This window comes from Numenius arquata, chromosome 3, assembly GCF_964106895.1.
Source record: "Numenius arquata chromosome 3, bNumArq3.hap1.1, whole genome shotgun sequence".
Classification (NCBI taxonomy): domain Eukaryota; kingdom Metazoa; phylum Chordata; class Aves; order Charadriiformes; family Scolopacidae; genus Numenius; species Numenius arquata.
In genome coordinates, this window is record NC_133578.1 from 40,747,630 (window position 1) to 40,766,881 (window position 19,252).

The 19,252-nt window shown below is 51.8% G+C and overlaps 1 protein-coding gene across 1 annotated transcript; it reads right to left on the reverse strand.

The window, feature by feature from the left end:
• Positions 1-263: 263 nt before the first annotated feature.
• On the reverse strand, positions 264-18,180 carry MREG (melanoregulin). The gene is made up of 5 exons (XM_074145627.1): positions 18,088-18,180; positions 13,234-13,393; positions 3,865-3,955; positions 1,931-2,094; positions 264-1,547 (listed from the first exon to the last, which is right to left on the reverse strand). The coding sequence occupies exons 1-5, from the start codon at positions 18,177-18,179 to the stop codon at positions 1,413-1,415; spliced, it is 642 nt and encodes a 213-aa protein (XP_074001728.1). The 5' UTR covers position 18,180; the 3' UTR covers positions 264-1,412.
• Between the last annotated feature and the right edge of the window lie 1,072 nt (positions 18,181-19,252).

The window sequence follows — 19,252 nt, forward strand, 5'->3', positions numbered from 1 at the left end:
AAAAAATAAATCAATGGGAACTGCGCACCTAACTCCATACCCCGCTGAAATGAAATTCAATCGTCTCCATCATCTCCTACAAAGACTCCGGTCCTAAGCTGGCAAATGGCCCTACTCTTGCAAGTCAACGGGCAATTATAAGTGTGTGGAGAACAGGCCACGGAGGTGTACGCTCTACAAATACCCCAACCCTTTTGCTATCAGCACTCAAGATAAATGTTGCTGCCAAACTGGGTAACAGAGAGAGTAAGAAACGATAGTTTCATAATGTGTTTTGTTTATTAAACTCAGTTTTCACTGATGTCTTGAGTTGACAAAAAATGTTTCCCAAAAAGACTGACAAACAGAATCAATTCATAAATATATATATATATATTTAAACACTGTAGGTATAAACAAATAAAAGCTCTGGTTTGCTATTTTGGGAGGTCCTGTGAAACCAGCATTTTCAGCTGGCCAATTAGCAGCATGTGTGTTAACCAGTAAAGAACTTCCACTTGTTTTTAAAAGATCAAATCCAGTGTTTTAAAATTATTGCTCATTACCAGACAAAAACCCAAGATATAAAGGATGTTCATTAAAAACCCTCATTAACAGCAGGGACGGTATATATTGGCAGTACATGCAGCTTTATAGTGGGGGGGGGTTTATGCAATTAAGACCAAATCAGAAATTAATTCAGAAGTTGGGCAACCAATCTGAGGATGTTACAGGAGCCAAACTCTCAGCAGGTCTGACGTTGGCACCTTCCTAAAATCTACCTTCTTTTAAGATCTTGGGCTAAGCACCCCTGACATAAACACCTCCAAACCACTAATGGCAGGGGACACAGCACCCAACAGCGACGCTGCTCCAAGGCTTTGCCGAATCCACTGGGACCTGCCTGGTGGGGCTGCCATGGGTTGGGGATGGAGAAGAGGACCAGTGCACAGAGAAACACAAGGGAGTTGTAGACAACTGAGGTATTTTTCCTCCCTCGCTGGTCCTCCCAGCTAGCAGAGTTGAGGGAGGGGACGGTGGCAGGTACCAGCAGAAGGTGAAAACACAGATCTCCTCACAGCCTTTATAACTAGAGGGATCTCAACTTTAGAAGCTACTGGTAGCAACGCCTTGTGCAGCAGGTTCCCCTTGTGCCTATCGCACACTACTAGGCTAGTGGTCTCCCACCGGGGCTACGCTACAGCAGTTCTTGCTCCCCTCTGCTTGGGAGCACCTTGGGGCCAGCATCTACCTTCCCGTGCCCTCCTGGTGGGGCACAGCTCGCTGACCACCTCGTTCTGCTCCGGCAGGCCCGCTCGCTTCTCTGCCGGAAAACAAGGAGCGGCACTACTTGTGCTAAGCCCGTGGCAGAGGAGCCCGGTCCTGGAGGGAAGGCAACCCTCTGTCCATCTTGCGCCGGCGAGACACGCTCCTCAGGGTATCGTGACGGAGATGCACCGCGGGGCCTTCTGGCTATCGTCCACTCTTTCCCCGCCGGCTCTCTTCGGATACACCACGCTGGCCATCTTGAAGAACTCATCCGCAGCATCCAGAGCTATGAGCCGATCCTGCCAAAGCCAACGGGGTTTTACAGTCACTACGGGCTGCTTTGGGCAGCTCCCTGGTCAGGGTTCTGCTCTTGGGTTAAGACAGGCATTAGGTCTAATTTTTTCCCGCTTCGTTAACAGGCTGCAAGAGCACCCAGTTGCACAGGCTGAAAGGAATTTGGGGGGGAGTGGAGGGGGGCGGGCAAATTTATGGTGCTACAGCACTGACATTTCCAAGGAAGCTGACCAGCCAAGATACAAGTGCAACATCTGACGGGGATGCCCCAGATGCCACCGTGTATTTGAGTATCCTCTGGTGCAGCCCACCTATCCGCTCTCCTCCATTTGAGCTCACTTGGAGAGATGGGGGCCGTGGGGAGGAAGACACGCTCAGAGCTACTCACCACCACAAAGAGGTAGCGCTCAGAAAGCTCCCAGCTGGTCGGGAAGATGTTTGTCTCTTCGGAGAGCTTCAACAGGATATCCCGGGCTTTGCCCATGTTCTGAGAGTCGCTGATGATGCTGAGTTTGGTCACCGACAAGAGGGAGTCTGCTTCCTTCTGGAAACCTAGGAAAGAGATGCGTTACAGAAACGAGTCAAATACGTGGGCAGGGTCATCCCCGAGCCCTTCAGGCTCTTGCAAGGTTCCTTATTTGCCCTCCACCTTGGGCTGCTACATTCCTACTTGCTAAAACAAACTAGCATTTCCTTGAGGAGCCTTGAGGCTCCGTGTCTGCACTTGGGGCAGGTATGAGCTTGCTGGTGGGGAAAAAAGAAAAAACCACATATACCCATTCAGAACAAGTTTGTTGCTAGTTTTCCAGAGAAGGTGTATGAACATCCACACCCAGGGTGTTGCTTCAGCTTTTGCATGTTCCTGATGCTGCCAGAGCTTTCAGGGCTGGTGGGGCTTCCTGAACACCCCAGTGACTACGCCTATATGTTGTTGGGAGGTAACAGTGATCAAAAAAAACCTGCGGCAGTAATGGATGCATGGGTAATTGTTCCCCTAGCAGTCAGCATCTCTTACAGGAAGGGTATCCAGGGAAGGAAAGGGAGAGGAGAATGAATGCAGGGATCTTTAAATCTAACTGCTACCATTAACTCTTTGTTCAGCTCCAGTGTGATGCACCTCACCTGAAAACACTTACAGGGGAAAAAGTAGTGGTCTTAACGATTAAAGCATGGGTCTAGATAACAAAAGATAGCAAGTTTCGCATCTGGTTGCACATCTAGCTTCGCTAAGGCTAAATGATCCCTGGCCTTGAGCTTCCCCACCCTTTGCAAAACAGCTCCAGAGCCATTGCGGATGTGAGGGAGATGTGGGAGACCCTTTGTTAACGTGCAGTAACAGATGTAAGGAAGTTGAGTGATCCCTCCCATGTTTGGTCCGTACAGGCTGTGCGAGCACCTGGGTAAAGATGAACGCTGATACCTATTTATGAATTTATAATGTTCCTCCCATCCAGACGCCAGAACGGCAGGTAGGGCAGGAGCAGCTGAGATACCCATCTCTTTCGCTCCCAGTGATAATATCCTTGAAGAGCCCAACAAGTGTGCTCGACTCGCACATCTTCCTCTCATGAGCTGCCAACCACCGCCAGAGCGTGATGCAAGTCACGGAGCTGATGTTCCGGCTCGGCACCGCTCCTTGTTCCCAAGTGTCACGTGCTGTGTGGAAGGCAATTGGGAAAACCAGGTCCCACCCGCCACTGCCTTGTCCAGAGAAGCAGCAGCAGAGCCCACAGGACCAGTGGGTGCAGTTCATTGTTTGCAGGCTAGGAAACAGCAGGAGTAAGGGAGGTCACCGTTGAGCAATTTCATTTCATGAAGGAACACTTCAGATTCACTTAGGAGCAAACAAAGTGGGTGGTTTAGCTCTGATCGGCTGGCATGGACTAAACAGATGTACCTGTACTTCAAATGTGAAAGGAATATTCATTTCTCCCCGCTTATCTCGCTTAGAAAAAAAAAACAGGGTGAATTCCCAGGTATCCCTGCTAAGTTTCCACAAGGAAGCTTGAAATGGATGATTGTTTATGCTATTATGGGCTTGAAAGGCTCTCCCGCTGGTCACGGCTCGTGGGCTTTTTGATGGGCCTGCAGACATGGTGGCTCCGTCTTCCCCGTGCCCGAGCTCTTGGGAGTCTCCTGCAGGCTCTCAGCTGCTGTGTGGGCTACCCTACCTGACAGCATTGCTCAGCAACCTTGTTTTATTTTCCTCCCTTTCTCCCCTACCAGCCTGATTTTGCGATTTTGAGCCGTTCCCATCTTCAGCCATCCCGGGACCTCTCATTCAGTACCACACAAATGACATCGTTTTGTCCTCTAGCTTACCTAAATCCTCCAAAATGTGTTTCCACCTGCTTCTCACTTCTTTTCGGGTCTGCCGTAAGGTATAAATATCATAGTTGAGCTTTTGCCATTCCTGCAAAGCAAAGGGATAAGAGAGAGTCATTTGCATGTGGGGAGGGCTCCGCTGCTTTTCTAGGAATTTCAGCTTTTAGAAACGGAGCCAGAGTTGAACTGTTGGTGTTGCCACTGAGGGATCGGTGTGAAGGTCGATGGCCAGGCTGCTGTTGCCCCTGGAAGATATTACGCTGACCAGTGTGGAATATTTTAGCTAGACATTTGGTACAGTATCTTTGTGTCTTCTCTGTGTGCACAAAACAGGCTCAAGTTACTTTGAAACTGGATTACAGAATTTAGTTTAGGTGTTTCTGATGAGCAAAGTGGTCTCCTTGGTCAGACAGGGAGAATATAATTCCAGCTCCGTGCTGGAAATTATAATGCTGTCCTAGGCTGGAGAACAACATGAACTTCCAAATGTAGTTCATTTGAGAGACTTCAGTCTCTTTGGTCCAAAGCCCTTTACCCCAAACCTTGACACCCTGCTAATATCAAAACCTGAGGTTGTGAGAATACCTTATTCGGCCTTTGACAGCTTGAGAAAGCACGACCACATATTAATAATTACCTTCTGTAAACTATTGCAACACCTTATTTTCATATCCTTGCAGTTAAACTGGCACAGCACATTTTCTTACAGCTGGTGATAGCCCACGGGAAAGTAAAAGTTTGCAAAAAAGTTCCTGCTCTCAGTTCGGTCACACATACAGCGGCTTCTCCAAACGCCTCAGCCCTCTGTTTGGCATTTAACCGGGGTAGGCGTGTGTTCAAAAGTACTTGGAAAACAAGAAAAATAGACTTTTTTTTAAAGGCTGGGGTACCCTTTTTAAATAGCAAAGAAGAAGGATGCACGTGGATGGTTGAGGGCTGAGCTGGAGTCATTTGACATAATAACTATTCTTGGTGATGCCACTTGCTGCAGTTAATGCCCCACTTAACTATGCAGTTTAAATCCTTGCACTTGACCTCAAGCTTTATATCTACATAATGGGGACACTGTCTAAAGGGGAAGGTTTTGAGATTATTTATTTAAGCTATATCAGCACAGTTAAATGCATCTGTACAACTATGCATTCCTGTGGAAATGCATGTAGTCTGCAAGAAAACCAGCAGTATTTTTCCTAGCTGAGTTTAATCAATGCACTCACTGAAAGGGATGCATTTACAGAAGCGTCCACACGGCAGGTCATAACATCCTTCAGATAATTTCCCCACTCTGAGAACCTTAATTAATCTCATTTCTCAGCAACAGATTACATAGATGGACTCTTGCAGAATAAAGGGGTTAATCTGTGCCATTTCCCTGGGATTTTCCTATGTGACACGCTGGGTTTAAAGGTGTTAAACAACATCCATGAAAGTAGGCTGTGCTCTAGAAATCCCACTGCTTTTCTGACACCTGGAGCCTTAAAGAGTTGACTTGATTTTTGATAAAGAGTTGGAGATTTCTTAGTGTGTTTTTTTCCTGAACCTGGCTGACATGCCACCGCTGCAGAGAATTACATGCCGAGCCTGTTTTCTTGTTGTTCAGTGATAGCTGCAGGAACCCTTGGAGATGATGCTTCGGAAGAAGCAGCCGGTGGGGTTAGGACGCTGGTGAATTCAGGTTGGGAGAGCAGGGGAAACGCAGCTCCGCCTGCAGCCGCTCGCCCTGCGCCGCTCATCCTCCCGGAGAGCAAAATCCCCTTCGTTTTTACCTTTGTGTTGCACTGCTGATTAGAGCTCTTTTTCTCTCTTGCCTGCAGCAGTACTTGAAAACAGCTTTACTGTTGGCACAGGAGGGCACCTGGCTGCCAGGGCAAGGCATCAAAACACCTCTCCAGCCCTTCACTAGAAAAAGGAGGCAGGGACAAGACTCCTCTCTCTCATGACACCGGCTCGTAGCTGGGAACCGAGTTCCTCTCAGTGAAAAAGAAAAGGGGAGTTTTATTATATTAAAGCTTTGTTGGAAGTTTATTGCAACCTTGAAAGTTTTAAACAATGAGAACAAAGGCTGCACGATGCCTTGGTCCCCGCTGGCAGGGATCCCTTGGAAACATCTCAGGCCTGCTCATGACCCCGCGGTATAAGCAGGAACGCCAGCAAATCAGTCTGGGCATGTGGTGGGGAAATAAGCTGTGTGTCTCTGCCCTCCCACGGAGATAAACAAGTGCTTTAATGCACACGATCGATCAACGCAGTGGCTGTGATGCCAGGCGTGCTTCACGCTGCTGAATTAGCAAGCCGGGGGGGGGGGGGCAGGAAAGATGCTCCTCTCCCCGAAACATGGCTTGCTGGCACCTGGCAGCAGCTTTCAGGGCTGCAGGGATTTACCCCCCGTGGTAATGAGCCAGACTCCTCACTAAGCTAAATGGTGAGCAGCGCTTAGCATGCAGGGAAGCTGCTCCTGATTTTCTCTGGATTAACAGCAGTGTGTTTTCCCTTGTCTATTTTTATTTTAAGGGAATCTAGGTTATGGCTTTCGTGTACGTCGTAGCTTCTGAGTTGCATTATGGAAGCGAATACAGTGCATATTTAGTCCCAGAGGATGTCTAACAGTGTCCTGTTGTTGAAGACTTTGGGGGGCGGGGTGGGTGCAAATGAGCAGCTTTGGTACAGAAAATGATGCTTAACAGCTGTGTCTGGAGGGGACCTCTTGTTTTAGTGGTATTTCTTTTGCCTGAGTGTGGAGCTGGATGTATTAGACGAGAGATTATCAGGGTGAGGATGGGCAGCTCCGGGCTGAGCTCTTGAAGGGACTCATGCCCTGTTCTCCACCAGCCTTAGAAAACACCGAGTTTTCCCAGGCGATTCCTTGTAGCAGAGACATCCTAAATGCTGCGGGCACGGGGCTGCCCTCCATGTTGCTTTAATGAGGGAAATAAAGTTAAGAGCATCTTTCCATCACCAAAATTAATCTAAAAACCATCTCCCTTTAACTACGCAGCAGAGGAAGAGCGAAGCTAGTCCTGCCTGTGTCTCTGCATAGGAACGGGCAACATCAGAGACTTCGGGGAGGGTGTTCCCCACGCACATCCCGTGAGTCACCAAGATGTGACCTGGGGAGGGAGCCGGGCAGCATCACGAGGCTGAAGCTGCTCAGCACCCGCTGCCGGCTGGCCCCAGGGCAGGCAGCCGGGACTCCGGTCAAAGCCCACTGTCCCTCAGACCTTGCCGCTGCTGCGATAGGGACCACCGGGACACCAGCCAGCTACAGGACAGGGCACACTGGTCCTTGGGCAACCCTGGGCAGAGCGAGGCCAGAGCAGGCTGTCCTCTGCCCTGCACCCTGGGCTGGCTCCCTGCCGGAGCCCCCTCCCGCAAGGCGTCCGAGCCCGTTATGCGCGGGACGAGCAGCTCTCTCCCAAAAATTCACTTCTTTTTGCACCTGCTGTGCACCTGCATTCCCTGTACTGCCTCTTGCAAAGTTAGATGTAACTTCTGGAGCGGTGAGGGAGCACACAGTACTGGGAGAGTACAGCAGGAGTCTGCTGTTCACCAAACCCCTTGGTGTCTCTACAGGTCTGGGACATCCCAGTAATGCATTCAAAATCAATCCTTTAAGAAAAATACCCTTTTGCCAAAATCTGAATTAACCACAGGAAACCAAAGCAGGTTGCAGTTCCTGGCCCTTTTTTATGCAATCAGCTTTGGCCTTTTAAACCTATGTAGCAGGGCACAACATACACCAGTGGGGGTTTGAGAAAACCCCTTGTGCATGAGACAAGAATATCCCGGTAGCAGCAGGGAAACCCTGCTGCCTCCCTCCTCTGGGCGCTCAGCCCTTCCAATATTTACCTGGAAAACTTCCCCGGACTCCGTAGCATGCTATGCTAAATCTGAAAATGCCAAATGGAAGTGAGGAAATGCTGGGCATGAAATACAAGCCAGGCTGGTATATAACTGAGAGCTCTGGGAAAAAACGTGCCAAGAGAACGGGCAAGCAGCGTCCAACTTTTCACCCCTGCTCGTATGGAAATTTCCTAATTAGTAGGTAGCTTGCTTTATGTTGCCAAAGCAATCCTCTACCAAAGCCTTCTCCTTTATTCCCGTGAAAACAATCGGTGTCAACCTTCTGTTCAAGAGTTATTTTGGAAATGAGGTCAAAACAGAGTTATCAGGGAAGGACTGCAAAATACCGGTCCAGGCAGGTACCACACCACGTCCAGGGATGCTCCCACTCTGGCTCAGCGATTGGCCCCGCTGGAAGTAGCTGAGCAAATACAAACTCTAGATCCGCGCTCACACATTGAACCATCGACCAACGTCTCATCTTAGAATAAGCTTCAATTGGATTCAGTTTTAAGAGAAGCATGCAGGAGTTCATAGATAATTTTTCATACGTATTAAGTGGGTCGGTTCTGGGCTCTCCGACCACAATCCTCAACCCTGGGCAAATCCCATCACCTCTCTATGCCCCAGCAACAGTGTGTCACAATACTGACCTTCTCTGTAATGTGTTTAAAAAAGAATAATCCTGTAGGAGAGCAGGAGGAAGCAGAAAAATAGGCCTTGTCAGTTCGCTAATGGGCTTGCCAGGAGGATCCTACCAGCGCAGCTCTGCTAGCCAGGCCCCCAGCAGGGATGCAGGCTGAGGAACTGCCTTTGCTAGTGGGGTTTATGATCCCACCTCACCCAAGGGAATAAGTGAAAAGAAGAAAGAAACACTGCATTTACAATAAGCCATAAGAACAGTGGTTTTTTTTCTCGGACCTAATGCAAAAACCCACCTTTTAGTTTCCATTCACAGACCCACAGCGCAGCTGCCCTAAACCTGGCTCCTTCTCTGAAGCCAATATTGGTGCAACAGCCCAGGCTCTCTGCCCACGGCTGGGTAACTCCGTGACAGAGGACACTGAGGCCACCACAAACTGGTCCTCGTGGAGCGGGGCATGTGCCACACTGTGCACATAAGCCAAATAAGCCCAGCTCTTGCTGTTAAGATTGGAGGCACAGTAGTCCCCCTTCCCCGTAAAATGCTTTTCTCCCCCTTTAGCAGGGTTTGTGCTGGAACAGTGATTTGGCCTGTATCTATGCAGCATCTTAAATAACATCCTGTTTTCCTAGAGGTCCTCCTTTCACCTCCAGATTTGGGGTTTTACTTCACACCACAACAGGTTCGACGATGCTGCAGGGCAGGAGCAGGAAAAGAAACATTTTTTTCCCTATTTGAAAAGTTGACCTCAGCCTTCAAAAGCTTTGACAACAGCTTTGATCTCCAAAGGCTGCATCAGCTTTACCAGCCCCCTAAAGCCAGCCCTTCAGCCATGGCTTTTCTGGTTTTCTCTGAGCACACCCTCCCCTGCCCCTACTTCGCTTCCGAAATTGCATCCAAGCACATCACGCTCCTCGGCCTCAAGCAGAGAGAAATGTGGAGCTGGAAGTTGCTCAGCCCTTGTGGTTTCAGGAGGCTCCAGCAACTCTTGCCTCACCTACCCATTGCACGGGTGGGTTTTGCAACTGCTGGGTACTCCAGCGTGCCCTTGTGGCCAAGAGGGCCAATGGGATCCTGGGCTGCGTAGGGAAGAGTGTGGCCAGTAGGTGGAGGGAGGTCATTCTCCCCCTTTACTCTGCACTGGTGAGGCCACAACTGGAATACTGCATCCAGTTCTGGGCTCCCCAGTTCAAGAGAGACAGGGAACTACTGGAGAGAGTCCAGCGTAGGGCAAGAAAGATGATTAAGGGATTGGAGCATCTCCCTGATGAGGAAAGGCTGAGAGAACTGGGACTCTTTAGCCTGGAGAAGAGAAGGCTGAGGGGAGACCTTATCAATGCTTTAAGTATCTAAAGGGATATCTGAGGGAGGATGGAGCCGGACTCTTTTCAGTGGTTCCCAGTGAGGGGACGAGGGGCAACGGGCACAAGCTGGAACATAGGAAGTTCCATTCAAATATGAGGAAGAACTTCTTTCTGGTGAGGGTGACAGAGCACTGGAACAGGCTGCCCAGGGAGGTCGTGGAGTCCCCTTCTCTGGAGATCTTCAAGACCCTCCTGGATGCAGTCCTGAGTGAGGTGCTCTGGGCAATCCTGCTTTAGCAGGGGAGTTGCACTAGATGATCTCTAGAGCTCCCTTCCAACTCTGACAATTCCCTGATTCCATGATTCCTCCATGGCCAGCGGCCCCCTGCGCCGTCACCCCCAGCACACAGCGCCCAGCAGGACGAGCAAGTGGGCGTGAAATGGGGTGCACCCGGGATGTCACGGTGCTTGCTTTGAAGAGCTCGCTGCCCTGGTTCAGCGAGGAGCAGGGTGGAGCAGCCCCATCATCCTTACACGAGTTAAGGTCACGCCGAGTTTGGGCTGGAGCTGCCAAATTTCCCAGAGCGGAGCTGCGTGGATCGGGTGTGGGTCCAGCCCCATGGCGGGAGCAAGGAACTGACCCCAAGGGAGGACACCAATGCTGTGACTTGCTGGCAGCTCCCCCGGGAATGATCTAATATCCAGAAAATTGACTGAGCTACAGGGTGCGTTCAGTGTCGGAGCGCCTGGCCCTTCACATCCAGTTCAGCTTATTTATTCACGGTGATCCATGGCGGAGAGGTGCCCAGGACAGGAGAGAGCCACCATGGACCGTGCCCGCTGACATCCAGCACCGTGCCGATGCCACCACTGCTTCTTGGCCCACCACTTCTCCTGTCCTAGCTCACAACACCTTGTCACTACGTGAACAGCCATTTAAAAAAAAACAAAAACAAAAAACCAAACACAAAATACCCAGGAAAGCAGAAGTGGGGTAGGCAGATGAAGAAAAGCGCGATACTGGTTTGAGGCAGAGGTGCCGTACAGATAAAGCACGCGTGACATAGAGCGACCTGCTCTTTGGGATCCTTCCACGGTCCTGTACAGCTAGGACACCACAAAGATAAAGGTGGGGAATGGCAGAGCACACAGTAAATGCACAGCATGCCAAAATTCCTTTGCTAAATGAAGGAGCAGAAATACAGGGAGTAGTTCTCCTTTCAGCCCGATTTTAACCAAGAGGAAAAAAGGAGCTACGGTTTCGTAATGCTTGTCCGCTGTGTAACAGCAAGGGGATGCTCCATCCCCTGTCCTACAGCATCCGCACACCCTCCCCAGGGACTTTGGGAGCAGAGCAGCGCCCAAAGCAGGTTATGGCTTTTGCAGCCCAGTGCTTTTTTTGCAATTGGACTTTTTTTTCTGTCTCCCAGGGCTGAAGCCTCATTAGGAGGGGAGGGCAACGCAGTCTGGCCTAGTTTTAAAATGCTCACTGGAGTAAGGAGAGATTCCAGCACCGGGGGCCGAATACAGGAATGTTGGCTTTGCCAGCCAAGTCCCTCCCTGTCCTGCCACCCAGGAGGAGCTGCAGCTGGAAACTGCAGCAGCTGGCCAGGATTACATATCGTGCCTCAGTTTCCCTAGCTGTAAAAGAGAGGCAGCAGAGAGGCCGGCAGTCAATAGCTGCAAAGGGCACTCTGCCATAAGTCAAATCAAGTGTATCGTGCGTTGGCTTTCTTCAAAGTCAGCCTGATGTTGTCCTCCTCAGGCTTTTTTATTAATTGCACTGCATAAAAAAAAAACAAAACAAAAAATAAAACAGGGTATGTGATCTTACACTCATTGTGGAGAGGAAAGCCCATGCCCCCATACTTTTCTTTTTCACTGTCAGGCACGGCGACTGCACAGACCCACTAAAAACCCTGAAGGCAGAGAGAAAGCATTGATTTTGGGACAAACAGGCGCATTGGGTTTAGGACATGCGGGCACAGGAGCCTTCTCTTGCTCACCCGTAACTGATGCTCTCCTCTGCAGTCCTCAGCAAGGCTGACGCAGAGTGCTCCCTTGCCCAAGGAGCCATCTTTTCAGCAGCCCATCCACTTATGATACTGTTTCATAAATAATAATAGCTTTTAGGAGGCCTGCCGCCCCATATTGAGCCCGAAATCAAGTTAAAAGGCCACTTGACTGGGCACGGGCTGAAATGAGGAGCTTCCACTGAAGGAAGGGCTCATTACAAGCTCGTTATGCCCTGAAGTACACTCAGCTCTGAACAGCCCAGGACCGGTGCGGCCCCCGAAACAGAGTTGTCCTCGTTTCCTTCGGCCGGCGTGGGCTGGATGAAGCTCCCTGTTTCCTCTAAGACAAGCAATCCCAAGATAGAGAAGGCAGTGGTGGGGAGGGAAGAGAGTATCTTCAGTTACAGCTGCAATAGCTGTAAAGGGTATGTGCAGCCAGGAAAATGATGTTACAAACCCATCCATTGTAAACACCACAATTAATTCAAGCCCCGCAAAAAAAAAACCAAAACAAAAAAAAAAAAACAAACAACCCCAAAACAACATTAAATGGAGATTCTGGCCATTAGGATTGCATTATCTCATTTTAAGTTCTAAAAATGGTAATTTTGATCTCAGCTGTACCTCTGGAGTTTAAGGCTTCTCGTGAAAGCTGAGCTGGCTTGTGCTTTAAGGGGACTATTACAGGAGGAAGAGTTACGGTCTTGCAGTCTCTTGGATGAAGTGGGATCATGTTGAAATTAAAAGTGAAGCCTCCAGGCTTTCCTGCAAACATTTTGAAGTCTTAAAAGCGATCAGAAAGGGGAAAATATGTCACTCTTTGCTACAGCCTGCTCCTAATCAGGCCACTGAAATCTCCTTTGCGCAGAAGTGCTTTAGCAAAGGAAATCAGGGCTGCAAAACAGCCTTTATGTAACAGCAATGATTTTTTCCCTTCTGTGCTAAGAGCTGTGCCAGTTCTCCGCTTCTCGATAATTGCCGTACAACCCATTAGAGGAGTATTTAACTTGACGCCTCACTGGAGCGGCAGCTCAGCTCCAGGTGCTGCCATCGCCGGGCAAAAGCCACCGCAGGCAGGGCTGATGCCAGTCTGATCATGGAAAGGCCAAATCAGGGAAATATCGGACAAAAAAAAAAAAAAGCAGCCTGTGAAGCTAGGAAATTGAGCTGGGGGTCCCAGTGCTACCAGCACGCGTTTGCAGGTGGTGGTGGTGGTGGTAGAGGTGCTTGCAGGACATCGTGCATCCCAGCTCAGGGCGGCTCTCCTGGCTCAGCCACCAGAGACATCCCCGAGCTTTCCAGGGAAGAGATGGCTACAGAGACATCCCCGAGCTTTCCAGGGAAGAGATGGCTGCAGATGCATCCATACCAGAAATAGGATAAAATCTGAAGGGCGATGGAGCAGATGGAAGGACCTGATGCCTACGTGAGCAACGCTGGGGGACTTCAGGGTCTTTCTAGCCGCTTGCTGGGTGCTTAAAGAAAGGTACTGCCAAAGCATGGGATAAAAGCACCAAGCCTTGGCCCACAGTGAAACTGAGGGCAAGGAATGGCACCGCCTCACCTCCGAGTCCTTGTCCAGCTGGTTCCTGACCACGATCATGTTGTACAGCACCCGGTCGTCATCTGCCTCTGTGTGGGTCACGTCATGCGGGGTGCTCCACAGGTTCTGCTCCTCGTCCCGTGCCAGTGTGGCTCCGAAGGAGGCGTAGGGGTTGTTGTTACTGCAGAGAGGGGGAGAGCCGAGGCAGTGTTAGCTACTGCAGCATCACGCCACCTCCTTTTACCTTCCCAGGGTAAAGTGTCCATTGCTGTGACACCTCCTCTCGCAGTCCCATGTCCTGCCTGGGAGAGGGAAAGAAGAGGAGGAGCAGGGAATGGGAAGACAGACTTTTTTACCTTAGCAAACAGCCTGACCACACAAGCCACAGTTCAAATTAGGCAGTGCTGCCATGAAAGACATCAGAAACACAAATTTGCTAAAGACACCAGATATTATTTGAGCAGCTAGGATGGAGGAACCGTGGGCATCCGTCTGCGAGGAGGAAAGGCGGCATCTCCCCATCGCTCCCACAGCCCCCTGCCCCTCTCCCCATCACACCTTCCCACCCCAAACACCATGCAAGCCCCCCCGCCCCAGCCTCTCTGATCTTAATGTGGGAACAGTTCTAATTAACTAAGACTCAGAAATCCCTGTGGCTCCTGAGTGTGTGTTCTCTCTGCCCAGCTAACCCTGCAGCTGTGCCAAGATCCGAGATGCATGATCTGTCCCCAGGGAGACTTTGTGTGCAGAGGGGTACGCCTTGAGCAGCGAGCAAAGGGACAAGCCACCTGCAAAGCCTCTCCCTTGCCTCTTGGCCAAACAAGCAGCTTCTACCCATCTTCTCCTGAAAAGCAGTGCCGTTGGGCACGGTTTTATTTTGGACAAAACACACACCACCTCTGCTGAGGGAGCTGGGGCTGGGGAAGAGATGGCTCAGGGGGGATCTTACCCACTTGTGTATGTACCTGATGGGAGGGAGTGAAGGAGACAGAGCCAGCCCCATGGTCCACCATGACAGGACACACATTGAAATATAGGAAATTCTCTTTAATCATAAGAAAAAAGTGTCCTGTTGCGAGGGTGGGTGAACACTGGCCCAGGTTGCCCAGAGGGGTTGTGGAGACTCCATCCTTGGAGACACTCAAAACCCAGCTGGACATGGTCCGGGGTAACCTGCTCCAGATGACCCTACTCGAGCAGGGGTTGGACTGGATGCTCTCCGGAGGTCCCACCTCCGCAACCATGTTTCTGTGTGACCCCACAGCTCTGTTTTCTCCCTAGTGGCCCAAACCCTACTGAATCAAGCAGATGATCCCCCATAGGGGAAAACCACCCTGGTAGCTCCCGCCTGAGAGACGCAGCGATGCACTGAGCTGTGCAAGGACCTGTGCCAGGGCGCAGGAAGGACATCTTTATTTTGGGGATGGAAATGTCCTCAGCCTGCTTGTGAACTCCGGCTTTATTTGCTTAGTGGTCAGCAAAGCAGAGCATCATCTTCTGGGAAGGCTGTCCCCACTGAGGCAAGGAGCTTTTCTCTGCACTGGTGGCAGTTCTGTGGTTTACGACTTTATGTTGCTACTGGGATATGCATTTTTTTATAGGGTTACTTAATTCTGCCAGGAGAACCTTTAGCAGAGTATTTCCATAGTGTTTCTAATCAAAATGTCCAGACGCTTGAGCAGAACAACACAAAGGGAGAAATATTTTCAGCCTTACCCGATTGTCTCATCAGCTATCCTGTGGCAATCCCTGCTCACTTCTTGTTAGAACAGCCCACTCTTTATTCTATTTGCTACCCAAAACCCCAGTCCTTTGCAAGGAACCCATCCAGCGAAACCTCAGATAACTGAATTTCCCTGAATTTCACTGAATTTTTAGAGTTGGAAGGGACCATAAAGATCATCCAGTCCAACTCCCCTGCCGAAGCAGGATTGCCCAGAGCATGTCAGAGCATGTCACTCAGGACTGCATCCAGGCGGGTCTTGAAGATCTCCAGAGAAGGGGACTCCACCACCTCCCTGGGCAGCCTGTTCCAGGGCTCTGGCACCCTCACCAGAAAGAAGTTTCTTCTCATATTTGAGTGGAACCTCCTATGTTCCAGCTTGTGCCCATTGCCCCTCGTCCTGTCACTGGGAACCACTGAAAAGAGCCTGGCTCCCTCCTCCTTCAACCCACCCTTTAGATACTTAACCAAAGGCTAACACTGCAGGCACGTTAGCTGTCATGCCAAGCCATAAAAAAGATGCCAAGAAGAGCTCCAGCACATAGATAAAATAGGAAAAAAATCATTCACATCAGCATTCCTGCAGGAAGGCTAATTAGAATTTCAACAAACCAAAAAACCTGAGCAACAGGTAATAAGGGAAAAGATAATCTCTTACAATCTTTCATTAGACAAGCAAACAAACGTAACTTGGAGGGTGTGGATGGCATAACTCAGCCATTCCTACAGTGGATTCAGCACGGATTCACTCAAACCGTTTAAACATGGAGCAGACGGGATCCCAGCCTGGAAGAGAATCAGTGAGGAGCCAGCCATGCTATCAGCATGAGTTCAGTCCCATCCTGCCTTTCACAGGCGTCTTCCCTCTTAGTGACTTACCGGTACCCTTAACATCTGACTTACTTTAGAAAGCAGTGTTTGGCAATAATGCTAACACGCCTTAGCTTTTATGAGCCGCTCCCTCACAGCTTGCAAGGCACTTCCCAATTCATCCCTATTTCCAAACCACGGCAAGGAGCGTCCAGCAGCCTGTAAGGGATGCAGGCGGTTCCCAGGAGTCAGCAAATCCATACGAGCACGGAGAGCTCTGCCAACAGCAAGCACCCCCAGAGCGTGCTGGACTTCCCAACGACATTTAAAATGAACAAATGGGAGGAAAAAAAAAAAAGGAGGACATGAACAGCAGCCTGCTTTGCAGGGTACAGGAGTCTCCATGGGACCCGAAGGGACTCGGACCACTTCACACTCGGGGCTTTATCTGGGCTCCCTGACTTTGGCCGGGGTTTCTTTTCCCAGCCCTGCACTTAGTGCCGTGCCTAAATCTGTGCTCCGTCCCCACCTCCACGCACAGCACTGGCTGCTCTCACCGGCCTTCTCACGGGTTACAGCCGGCTTTGTATACGCTCAGGTAATATATGCACCTAATTATACATATATTACCTCCTTCTCACTGCTTCGTTCTTTGACGCGTCAGATTTTTGAGGCCACAATCGCTCTGCTTGGGGAAAATAAGGTGAAAAGTCATAAAGTCAACATTTCGGTAGCAATACCAGCTCCCAAAAACTAAAATGCAGCTGAAAGATCTGAAACCTCAAGCCAGTTATTCATTTTAAACAACGCTGCGAGAAAAATAAAAATACAGCAAGCGCGCTCTTGCAAGATCCCCATTTTGAAATAAAACCCCAAAGCCTCCCAAGGAGGGACAAGCCAGCGATTAGGCTGTTAGCTTAATTACGCTGGCACTCTTGTGCAAGAGCAGGTGCCATGCGAATGCGCCGCATTTATACAGGCTTTCCGACTTATCGGCAGCATTAATTGGATCGCCGGCGGAAGGCATGTTACTAAAGAAAGGTGCCCGGCGAGGGACAGCCACCCCGGCTGGCAAGGCAGCAGGAAGGAGTCTCTCCGCACGTGTGCTCGGCTCTCATTAGGTTAATGCCAATTTCCTGAGCTGGAGGCCCCATGCTCAGGATTATCTGATTATTATTTAGGTAACTGCTTCAACAGCACAAAATCAGGACATTTCAAGTCCTGTTGCCGGCTCTGCTATTACCCGCTACCTATGTAGGCCACACTGGGAACATCCCACCCTCCTGCTTGAAATGCCTCTGTCCCACCGATGACACTGGGGGGGGCATGGTCCCTGCCCCATCCCAGGGCTGGGACACCCACCGTGGACTCTGGCAGTGGCCGGGACCCTGGCTGGCGGCTGGGGAAGGAGGGAGAGGTGCTACACACCCCGCACACAGATGTTTTGCAACATGCAAAACCTGCTTACGTGCTTGCACAGCTCACGGCTCTTTCTCCACGACTCAGGGATTCATCTTTCTGTGCACAAATCCCACACCCACACAACCTCCCAGCTCCATGCAGATGTGACCGATGGGAGGACAGAAAAGTGCTCTCTCTAGAAGATCAGCACGCGTGCTGCTTTCACGGAAAGCCAGCTCCAGCAGCCCCATGGCGTGTCCTTTCCAGCATCCCCAGGCCGGGAACGGAGCTCTGCACAACACAGAGCTGCCCACCGCGTAGCGATGTGGGGACCCCCTTTTTCTTCAGCGCCTCGGCCTCCCCTATTGAAATCCCACCGTGGAAAGGCAAAAGCTGAAGGGTTCCTATGGAGAGGGGGTGCACGGGAAACACCGAAGAGACCTCGCTCTCGGTTTGCTCGTTAAAACTCAAGCGTAGAAACCCCCATGGCAGGCGGCAGTCGGGCGTGCATCGCGGTGTCACAATGAACCCGGCCCCTATGGCAAGACAACCCAGGTGGAAAGGGAACTCAAAGCAGCTTCTCACAGCCGGGAAACAATCCATTTGGAGCCTCGCCCGGCTCTCGCAGGGGATGGCCAACTCCCCGCGGAAAGCAGCAGCTGTAAAATCTCTGGAAACTGTTTTGGGGGAAATCGGGGCTCGGCTTGATGCGCCGGGGCGGCCAGCCTCCGGGAAAGAAGGGCTCTGGGGTCCAGAGGGTGCCGGCATGGGGTGTGAAGAGGGGCTCACGCGTGGCTGTGGACCCAACGACCCATCTCCGGTGGGAGCATCCCTCCGCCTGCGCAAGGCGGCGGGGGCTCAGCACCATCCCTCCAAGGGGGCTGGGAGGATAGGGAAGGGGAAGGGGAAGGGGGGGGGGGGGGGGATTTGAAGGGTCTCACCTGAGCAAGGGCTCCTTCTCGGGCGCCGCCGCCTCCCCTCCGCAGCAGCCGCAGCAGCCGCCCAGCGAGCGCAGCCAGGCCCCCAGCCCCATCGGCGCCGCCGGAGAGCCGCGCTGGGGCGGGCCGGGCTGAGCCCTCCCCCGGCCCCGCAGCGCCGCCGCCGAAGGAGCGGGGCAGTGCCGGGCCCCGGGCCCGCCGCGCCTCCCCGCCGCCCTTCCCCGCCACCAGCGGCCGCTCCCACGGCGGCTCTGGGCGGGCTGACTCGGGGCCGGAACACCCCTGCGTCCCCCCCCGCTCCCTCCTACACCCTCCTGCATCCCACTGCATCACATCCCCCCGCATTCTCCTGCATCCTCCCGCATCCCCCTGCACCCCCCGGCATCTTCCTGTACCTCTCTGCACCCGCCTGTGCCTTCCTGCATCCTCCTGCACCCCCTACATCTTCCTGTACCTCTCTGCACCCTCCTGTGCCCTCCTGCATCCTAATGCACCCCTCCTGCACCCCCCCACCCTCCTGCATCCTTCTACACCCTCCTGTACCCTCCCGCATCCCCCTGCACCCCTTACATCTTCCTGTACCTCCCTGCACTCTCCTGTGCCCTCCTGCATCCTAATGCACCCCTAATGTCCCCCCTAATGCACCCCTCCCACGCTCCTGCATCCTTCTACACCCTCCTGCATCCTCCTGCACCCCCTACGTCTTCCTGTACCTCTCTGCACCCTCCTGTGCCCTCCTGCATCCTAACGCACCCCTCACACACTCCCCCACCCTCCTGCATCCTTCTACACCCTCCTGTACCCTCCCGCATCCCCCTGCATTCTCCTGCACCCCCTATATCTTCCTGTACCTCCCTGAACCTTCCTGTGCCCTCCTGCATCCTAGTGCACCCCCTAATGCACCCCTCCCGCACCCCCCCACCCTCCTGCATCCTTCTACACCTTCCTGTACCCTCCCGCATCCTCCTGCACCTTCCTGGATGCCCGTTCCAGCCCGCGCGAGAGGGCCACAACACAATGCGATGCATGGCGGCCTTCTTGCCCCGGCTGGAAGGGGCCACCATTGGCCATCACAGCATGGCCAGAAACCAGAAATCCCCCTTGTCCCATCCTGGGCACCGCTACGCTTGCAGGCTTGTTCCCACTTGGCATTCAGGGCACAGGGCTG